Consider the following 10467-nt stretch of genomic DNA (forward strand, 5'->3'; position numbering starts at 1 on the left):
GCTGTTCCTGGAAGATAACTATGTCGTTGGGACCATGCTCCCAAGGGAAGTTTCCAGTGGGGGGCTGTAAACCAGGTCCCTAGGGAGGTGAAAATAGCGGATTAGAGACCTGAGTCTCTCCACCGTCATGGAGGAAGGGCCGAAAGTGTCAGGCTCCCTCCTTTGGAAAGTAGATGCTACATCACCGAAGGTCTCCCGAGCCTTCGGGACCTACTCCCAAGCTCCCCCCGAGCTCGAGGGAGCATCGTCATCCTGGTTATTGACCTGGTGGTAGGTGTGGTATGGGTACCCAGACATGGTCGGAGTAAACTGAGAAACTCGGGTAGACAAAACGAATGCGCGACCTCAGAATCCGAAGGCAGCAAAATGGCATGGAAGGGAATGAGGCCCAGGGGGTCCTCTTATTTATAGCCACTGAACCCCCGAATCGACGGCCTAGATCGAAGCATATCTGACGGGTCACAGTCAAACTGACCGCATGTCTTCTGAAACCGAAATGTAATTGGCTGCACGTATCCCATGATTGGGGTAATGATGTCTGCACGACATCCGGAGTTTAAAGCTGCTTCAACACGTTTTCGGTATTCAAAAAGTTAGAAAATCCCCTGATTCCCGCATAGGCATTTAATATGAGCAATCAATCAAGTTTGAATTTCGGTCAAATCAATCTGCCACATTCCATGAACTCCTCACGTTAAGGAAACGTTCTTAGCTCGAGGAGTGGGGGCAATTGAAGGAGGATGATTTGATCCTGACCGATTAACAGTCTGCCCCACGTCTCTCGACAGATGGTGGTGTACCTGCCCCTTCGGAGACGTGTCACTTAGCCAAGCACGCAGTACATTGTAACGATCAACTGCGCAGCCCTGACAGGTAACAGCTGCGACAGAAGCCCAGTGGTGGTTACGCTTGATTTGACAAGAATGCCCCTATAAAAGACCCTAAAGTGGAGAGGCTCTCTCTCCCTCTCTCTCTGGCTCTCGGAATTAGATCTGAACTTGCACTCTTACTCGCTCACGAGCTAAGCTCGAAATGTAGTGATCCAGCGCAATCTACACTCTTAGCCTTTTGTATTCTCTCTTCTTCCTCCCCAGCGTTCTAACTTAAGCTTCGGAGTATTCCCGCCGGGTAAATCCCTGGGGATCCTTCTTTTTTATTTTCTTAGGTGTCGTTCGTTGCCAACAAGGAGCCAGACAACAGCCAGCTAGGAGTGCCCGGATCGTGCCGCATCAGAAACCCTCCTGCAACATCAACTAAAAGTGTCTAAAACACAAACAGAGCAAGAAAATGCAAAAAAACAGAGGTTCATGCTAGCTTTGCTCTTCACAGTTCACACAATCGACGTACAACGGTCCATGTTCTAGATTGTCTATCATGGAAGTACCTTTAATAATTGGACAATTGATTTTTTTTTGTTTTTTGTTTTGTTGTAAATGAGTATTTTTCTTATTTTGTCGTGGCTCAGCGAATAGTGATAACTGATAATTCTGAGCAGTGCATTCAGAGATGATGAGCAGTGTCATCTTCTCGGTTCAAGATGTCGTTTGCCTTGAGGGGGAGTTGCGTATAGTGAAAGGTAGTCTTATAGTCGGCCATCGATTTTGAGATCGTTGCGTACGTTGATTGCTCATTTTGGAAGCACAAGTTCTGGGATTCATTTGATAAAGAAAATTAGATGAAACTTAAGGTGTATTTGTATCTTTTTCCATGACACTTAACGGTGAGTTAACATCAGATACTAGATTGTCGCAAAATGAAAATTCATATAACAGATTGTTACATTTTAAAGTTCGAGTACTAAATTAGCATTCGACCTAAATACAAGATACCTATCAAGGATTTTATTTACCAAAGTCCAAACTTAAAAGTAGAAACTTATCTAAACATAGGCTTATGCCCCGCTTGGCATGTCGTTTTGTGTCTTTCTCGCTTTATTCTTGTGTAGAAAGACGGACAAAGAAGTGTGATAACCAAATTAACTTCGGACTGCTCAAATCTTCTTATAAAAATTTAATACATCCTTTGACCGTCAGAACTATCAAGCCCTGTGTTTTGAAAATCGAATTGGACGTTGGAGTTGAACCTTTGAGAAGCTGGACGGGGAAAGATGTCGATTTTCATTTTCACCTAAAGTCATTAAAGCATCAACCGAAACTGGACATTACCTAGCTAGTTTACCAAGGACCCCAAAAATTTGGGCCCTTATTGGGCCCAGTAAAGATCATAGGCAAAATCTCTCAACTCAAGGCCTATTTGGGAGGGATCAGCTGAATGTAAGCTTTTCTTCAGCTGCATAAATTAGAAAAAACTACATTTGTTGACAAGTGATTTTACTGCCTAAGAGGTCAGATAATCTTGGCAAGGCGCTTTGGATAAGCTATTAAAAGAGGCCGAAGTGGCTAGCCCTTCAACTGGCTAATCAACAATCTATTTTGGCTCTATGGTCTTCTCACCAAACATAGCTTATATAGCTTATAGCATGGTTTTCAAAACCGGATTTTTGTCAGGTGACCAGTTTTGTTTTCCCCAAAACCGGATTTTTGTCAAAAACCATTGGTTTGCTGACCCGGGTGGTTAATCGTTCGAACAGCTTTGACCATTATTTATTTATTTTTTATTTTTTTATTTTTTTGGTCAAAATGGGTTAATCGTTCGATTTGGGAATCGGACCCCTGACCAGTTCGTTCTTTGGGTCAGTTTTAAAAACCTTGGCTTATAGGCTTAGGAATGGCAACAGGGTCCCGTCCTTGCTAACGGGGACAAGGTTATCCCCATCCCCGTACCCACGGGGGATCCCCATTCCCTGTGATTTTTTATAATTTTATCATTTTGTTTTTTTTTATTTTCTTTAAAAAATAAAAATAAAATAATTAAAATTTATGATCCTATTAAAAAGATTCAAACATATTCAACCATATTTTTGAAGATATTAATGTATAGATGTATGTGTACATATATATATAGTAGGGATCCCATGGGGCGGGGATTGGGGTCCCGGTGGGGCGGGGAGTGCTCTCCCCGTCCCCGCTCCCATCCCCGCTAATGGGGATGAAAATTTCTCGATCCTCGTCCCTGTAGGGGGGAAATCATCCCCATCCCCGCCCCATTCGGGGCGGATCTCCACAGGAATCGAGGAAATGGGAAAAATTGTCGTCCCTATATAGACTATTCAAGTGGGCCCCACACATAGGCCAGGCGGAGCTGGGAAGAAACTGGCTCAATGGAACACATGTGGGGTGTGTTCTATGTGGAGCTAACCTAGACTCTAATCTGTCGTAGACAATACCCTTTGGTGGTAGCCAATCCCCCAATGGCCCAAACCTAATACTCTGGATTTATTACCCACAAAATGTTCTCACATCTCTATCCATGGAACACCACCGCCATGAATTGAGAATAGTTCCCTATGAATGAAAAGGGAGATATTCCCAATGCGTAGCTGTGATGTGCATTATGGGTAGTAAATCCAAGCCCAAACCCAAACTCTCAAGGCCCCTCCCCTTCAACCCTGGTGAGGGGAGGGAATGATCTCAAGTCTTTGCTCCAGCTAGCCAGAGATCTTATGAACTAAGTCAGTTGTAAGCTGGCACCTTCGATGTGGGATGTATACATGCAATTAATTCAATGTTTCACCCAAAGAGACGGGATCTCCTCGCGCCTCACATGCATATCCACGGTGCATTTTAAACATCTCCCATCAATAAAAATTAATAACTATCGGAGATGTTCCTAATGCATGGTAGGATGTGCATCTGAGGCGCCAGGTGTGAAGAGCAGATCTGGACTCTCCGGCTTATGATTTTAGTGGAAACATTTTATGATCGTTTTAACTCAAAACAATCTCAACCAAACAGAAAATTGATGTTAAGCTCTCTTATTGGTCCATTCCAAAATTGGCCTTCGAAAATGGAACTAACATGAGCACCAATCCAAAGAACCCGCTGAATCAAATTCAACTTTTGCCTGGTGGTTGTTACTTGTTAGCAACTTAGCATTGCACCTAATGGGCTTCCAGTTAGATTGTTGACCCCCCACCCTCTCTAATGGGCTCATGTTGGGTTCATCAGGCTACACCATTTTTGGGCCTTATCAGACCTTTTCGGGCTGGGCCTGGGCTAAGTCCAGCCCACACTCCCCTTTGGTGTTTGGGTCGATCTAATTCGGTCGGTTTGACCTTGTTCTGTTTATGTTTTGTTTGTATGGTCGATCTAATTTAGATGCACCTATCCTTTTTTTATCTTGTCATCAATCGCCAACATAGTTGTAATCTAACGGTAGAAAAATCGAATACACACAAAAAAAATCAAAATATTTACAGTTTAGGAGTAATCGGGGCTATAAAATCCATACTCTTGTTAGCTGCTTGTTTCTTCTTTTCTGGCACAGCAGCGGCGCGAGTGACTGGAGGGAGTCACGGAGAGTTGGGAGAAACGAGACCATGGTGTCGTTGAAGCTTCAGAAGCGGCTCTCTGCAAGTGTTCTCAAGTGCGGAAGAGGAAAGGTGTGGCTCGACCCCAATGAAGTTAACGAGATCTCCATGGCCAATTCCAGTAAGGATCTCGCTCCTTCTCTCTGTGACTTTTTTTTTGTTTATCTTCTTCTTCTAGTTTTGATGTCTGATCCGAAAATAGGAACTCTCCGATATTCGCATTTTCAATTAGCTGTATTGGGTCATTGAGAAAGAAAAGTTGAAGTCATGATCTATTGAAAACAAAACCGATTGAAGTGATCATAGTCTAAACCTCTGATTTGAAGATAGAATATTTTTTATATGGAGCTCTTCCTGGTTCCTAGGGGTTCGTTGAATCCGGTAGTCAATTTCTGTATATGGATTTCTTTGTTTTCACCTATTTGCACCGTTTTAGGGTTTAGGTATTGTAGTTTCAGATTTGGGGTTTAGGGTTTATGAGATTATATGTTTGATCAAATTTTATCTTCAAGCTCAAAGAAAATTCTTGGGCGACTTATTCTCCTTTTATTTTTCAAGATAATTTGCCCGAGTAGGGCTGGAGAAAGAAACATGAATTCACCTCATGCTGTCATGCATATGACCAGTCCAGTTACGATACAATTCTGTCTGGTTTGGTGATGATTGGGCGGGGTTTATTTGATCTTGTTTATGGCCATTATCACCTTAAAGTCTTAAACCTTAAAACCCACTTAAATCAAGTCCCTTCTTTTATGGAGCAATGATCATAAGCTTAATTGAATTGCGATGCAGAAAGATCGAGAAGGATCTGTTTAACAGGCTATTGGCTAATATATCTTGTTCCTGGCTTTGCTAAATATGTTTGCTATTGGCTAATATATCTTTTATTTGGTCTTGTTCATGGCCATTATCATCTTAAAGTCTTAAACCTTAAAACCCACTTAAATCAAGTCCCTTCTTTTATGGAGCAATGATCATAAGCTTAATTGAATTTCGATGCAGAAACAGAAAGATTGAGAAGGATCTGTTTAACAGGCCATTGGCTAATATATCTTGTTCCTGGCTTTGCTAAATATGTTTGCTTGTTATTAATCACCTTGTGTATTTTACCTTCTATAGTTTTTTTTTCCTAAGGTAAACCATGGGTTTTGGGGGGCATTGATTATGTTTGTTCCTTTCATTTCGATGGGGCTTATTGTATTATGCACCGCAGGACAAAATATAAGAAAGCTGGTTAAGGATGGCTTCATAATAAGGAAGCCAACAAAGATCCACTCTCGGTCTCGGGCACGCCGCATGAAGGAAGCTAAAAGGAAGGGACGCCACTCTGGATATGGTATGCAGTCAGTTACATATGATCAATTTACATAATGATTTTTTTAACTTAAAAGGGAGATGGTTTTCATCCAAGAGGTCGTAAAAGCTTGACTCATGCAAACCAGTTGTTTGGATGAAACATCTGGTCACCTACTTGTCAAATAAATAATAAGTCAAGAGGAAAAATGGACTAATTCTTTTGAAAGACATGTAATGCAATGCTTCTCAGTTTTCCCACATTGCTGATTTATTTGACTTTAATTGGCCATCCTTTTGGATATTTTATAAATCTAAGGAACCTACACTGATAAAAAAAATCTAAGGAACCTACCTAACATTTCTAGCTTATGAGGCCTGAAAAGATGGATGTCCATAAGTTGACAAACCTGTCTTTTACAATGAGAATTTGTTTCCATGATGGTGTGGAACTTTAAGCTTCTTTGAAATGATTGCAGGTAAGCGCAAAGGTACAAGGGAGGCAAGGCTGCCCACTAAAATTCTCTGGATGAGGAGGATGCGGGTCTTGAGGCGCTTGCTGCGCAAATACCGAGAAGCAAAGAAGATTGACAAGCACATGTACCATGACATGTACATGAAGGTGAAAGGTAATGTGTTTAAGAACAAGAGAGTGTTGATGGAGAGTATTCACAAATCCAAAGCTGAAAAGGCAAGAGAGAAGACATTGTCTGACCAGTTTGAAGCAAAGCGAGCTAAGAATAAAGCTAGTAGAGAGAGGAAGCTTGCTAGGAGGGAAGAGCGTTTGGCACAGGTGAGATATGCCTTCTAGGCTTCTATTGTAGATTGCAAATTTGGCAAGTTCTATCAGGAAATGTTTGTGTGTGTGTGTATTGATTTCTTCAAAGCTACTGAGAAAGCCTTCAGCAGTTCTAGTACAATCCTTTATTTTTGTTGCATTGCTGTAAAGTCACTCTTTTCGGTTTTTATGTTATAAATGCTCTTTTTTAATTGGTATTGTTTATATTACAAATTTACAATGTTGAAACAATTTAGTTTGAGGTCCAGTTAAAATCAGTCCTCTAAGGGCTGAATGGAATGGACAACAGATGGTTAAAATGCTCAAGGCACCATTCTTGTAAATGAAAGAAGCTGACTTTTATAGCAGAATAAAATAATGATTTTGCTACACTAGGTCATAAAAGTTTGTCTAATTGATGTAGGAAATACCAGTAGGGCTGGGTGGTTTAAACATAAGATCTCTGGATTTGGATCAAGTATAACAAAACTCAAGCATCACTGTTACTGATTTAGCATCATAAACTTGTTGACATTACAGAGGATACATGAAATGAGACAATTTCCAACCTTTAAACTATTTACCAAATTTTCTAATAATAGAATATTTTAACCTGTGTGACAGGGCCCAGGAGAGAAAGCACCTGCAGCACCTGCCGAGTAAGAAACTCCTTCCAATTTGTTATTTACAAAAGTAGGCAAGTGGAACGAATCTTATTGATGACTGTAATCTTATGCAGGGTAACAAAGAAAGCCAAGAAGTGAGAAATTCTCTAGGTGGGATTCCATACTCGAGTATGAAGGGTCCCCCCCCCACCACAGAATTGACTCATACCTTTTCTAATATGCATTTCCTTTGTTACAGTGGAAAGAAGTTGAGGTAATTCAGGTTGTGAAATGTCAAGCAGTAGTCAAATTTTGTTTTGTTTTGACTGAGAAATTAGCCTTGTGGCACTAAGTGAACAAAATTAGCAGATATATATAGTTAAGTTTTTCCCTTTTCCTTTTTAGTTTTGAATCTTTTTTGGTACCATGATTCTAATTTGCTGGGGGGGGGGGGGGCTTATATTTTGATGACTTTGATTTGTCAAAATAGTAACTTTGTCATAAAGTACATTTGGTTTCCCGTCTATACAATAATGTAAGTAAACTAGGATAAGTAAAAGAAACTTGTAACTGAAACCAATTCATCATTAGCCTACTAGCAAACCAAATGTAACCAAAATGACTCGGAAGATTTACCTGTAATTAAGGTTTAAAGTATCAATACGCATCTGACAATACATATAGGTTTTGAAGGTTACCGGCATATGTGACAGGTGAAAGGTCAAAACTCTGCCATTTCACCCCGTATCATTTCTGCCCAACTTGCAGCAAACCAATGAATGTGGTATGGTAGCACAATTGCAGAAATGATGTCAACAACGAAAACATCAATTTCTAGTCTAGTGTTATGTTCTTTGAGGCTTCGTCTTTATGCAATATTTCATGGGGTCGGTTGCTTGTGCAGACCTTCAGGCTTAGCTCTGAACCTAATAAGATTCTTCATTGCTTTGACGCCCAAACCCGATGGACGGATTCAACTAAGGTTTAAGATTTTGTATTTTTAAAAAGGAGATACGAGATACAGATGGAAATTAGATGTTTTGTTTTTTCCTGCATATTGGACCTGTATTAGACTGTATCAGGGTATATTAGTAATGTATTGACGAAAAAGATACAACCAAAACTAAAAAAAGAAAAAAAAAATAAAGAGAAAAAATAATATTCTTTTCCTTAAAATAACCCTTTTTTTACCCCTCAAATGACTTTAAAACTCCAAACCCCATTCTTAAAGTGTTAGATTTGCAAAAATTTGCAAGAAACAAGTGTGAATCGTTAATTTTTCAAATTTTGAAAAAATATGGCAAAATAGGTAAGTCTTTCAATTTTTTATAATATCTTGTGATTTCTTTTTTTCTTGAATGTTTAAATTTATGTTGTTACATTCAAAATTATAATTTTTTTTGTGTTATTAATAAATTTATGGAAATTTCATAAAGATATTTCGAGAAAATATAAATTAATAAAAATTTTGAAAATGTAATTTTTCTTTGCCTATAAAGACTAAATATGTCTTAGGTCTACGGATTTATCTATCATATCCATAGAGTAATTGAAATTTCTTCTTTAGTATTTTTTTTATTTTTTATATTTTTAAAATTAAAAATAATTAATAATTAATTATATTTTATCATTTGATCACAACAATTGAATATATTATAATTCTATGGAAGATCTATCATATCCACAAACCAATTGAAATTTTTTATTTAATAATTATATTTTTATTTTTATATTTTTATAATTAAAAAAGATAATTAATTAATTATATTTTATCATTTTATCACAATGATTGAATATATTATATTTCTATGGATGATCTATCAAATTCACAAAGCAATTGAAATTTCTTCTTTAATAACTATTTTTGAATATATTATATAATATTTATTTATTTATTATAATTTTTGGAAATAAATAATAAATAATTATTTATTATATTTTCACTTAGAAGTTGTGCCAATGCATGTTTTATAGTTGGATAGAGAGTTAGACTTTATTCATCCCATAAAACATTAAAATTTATGAATTATAATTTATAAATTATAGTAAGCATAGGGTTTTTAATGAAATTATAATTAACTACAATATATTTCTTCATAAAATCATTAAAGTATATTAATTTAATATATATACACCTCATTGAGATCTTATATTTAGTGTTATTGATGCATTTTTATGATTTATTAAACTATTTATAATGTTTCCAAATATATCTATGCGTATCTTAATTTTTCTCCGATACGCATACGTGTATCTAAAACGTATTTTAATACGTTTGTTAAAATTATCTTTCCGATACACTTAATGTTTTTCGATACTTTGAACCTTAGATTCAACTAGGCCAGTACTGAGATTTTGAGACCTATTGACTCAAAGTTAAAACCGGATCTTTATTTGGAGCCTTTGTTCTTCCTGTGTAAAGGGAAATCTGACAGGAGTGTTTGCTAGATAAGTAGATATCAAATCTTATGAGTTACGACTTGGGTGCACATCTTGGGAGGGTATTTATTTATTTTTTGATAGATGGGGAGGGTATTTATATGAGTTTCTTAATTCTTTTTTGATGGATTATTCATTTGAGGCCCTTAATTTGGGCATCGAATAAAATCGTGGAGTATTTGCCGTTTCTTAACCTTATTTTCGACATCATATGATATTGGTCATTCAATGGTTAGTGGGATACTAAGAATGTGTGAATTCATTTATTGGAGATTGTTTACTCTTGGGCAAATGAGGCGATCCCACGTCAAAGGTCAAAGGCTGGTCTGTGAGCAAGAAATACAGAATACAGTTCTAGTTGAAGCTTGAGTCCGATCTAATCTTGATGAGGCACTTTGTTTCTTGTTCGTGGTTGAGTTTGCCTTTTGCTCTTTATCTTTATCAAATTAGAAAAAAAAAAAAAAACGATTCGGAAAGAACCACTTTTTTCCTCCGATTTGGTTTATTTGTGGGTAAGTGGACAATGGTTTAATAAAAAGGAAAATTCCCAATTAGTATCATGTAATTTGGGCCTAGTGCCATTTTGATCTTCGAATTTTCAAACGTGATAATTTAATATCTGAACTTTCAAAATGTGTAAATCCAGTACCTGTCAGTAATTTAAGTGACATTTGAAAAGACACAAATGCCCTTTAAGTATCATCTAATTTTCTTTATCAAATATTCAAATGTTATAAAAATGAACAGTCTCAAATCCTTGTATTTTCTATTCAAGAAAGTTGGGGTTACATCTCAATGGGCATTCTGATGACCCCAACTTCATTGAAGAAAAGAGAGAATGGTTTTGGACTGTTCATTTTTTGTCAATGTTTAGATGATTGATAAAGAAAATTAGATGACATTATAAGGGTATGTGTCTTTTC

General features: G+C 37.4%; 1 protein-coding gene across 1 annotated transcript; it reads left to right on the forward strand.

Annotated features, from left to right (window-relative positions):
* Positions 1-4014: 4014 nt before the first annotated feature.
* On the forward strand, positions 4015-7507 carry LOC148870766 (large ribosomal subunit protein eL19z). The gene is made up of 5 exons (XM_088967239.1): positions 4015-4550; positions 5643-5765; positions 6202-6515; positions 7125-7159; positions 7240-7507. Exons 1-5 carry the CDS (start codon positions 4439-4441, stop codon positions 7262-7264), a joined length of 609 nt encoding a protein of 202 aa, XP_088823365.1. The 5' UTR covers positions 4015-4438; the 3' UTR covers positions 7265-7507.
* The last annotated feature ends 2960 nt before the right edge of the window (positions 7508-10467 follow it).

This window comes from Nelumbo lutea, chromosome 2, assembly GCF_056320005.1.
Source record: "Nelumbo lutea isolate HS-2025 chromosome 2, American lotus-T2T, whole genome shotgun sequence".
NCBI lineage: Eukaryota > Viridiplantae > Streptophyta > Magnoliopsida > Proteales > Nelumbonaceae > Nelumbo > Nelumbo lutea.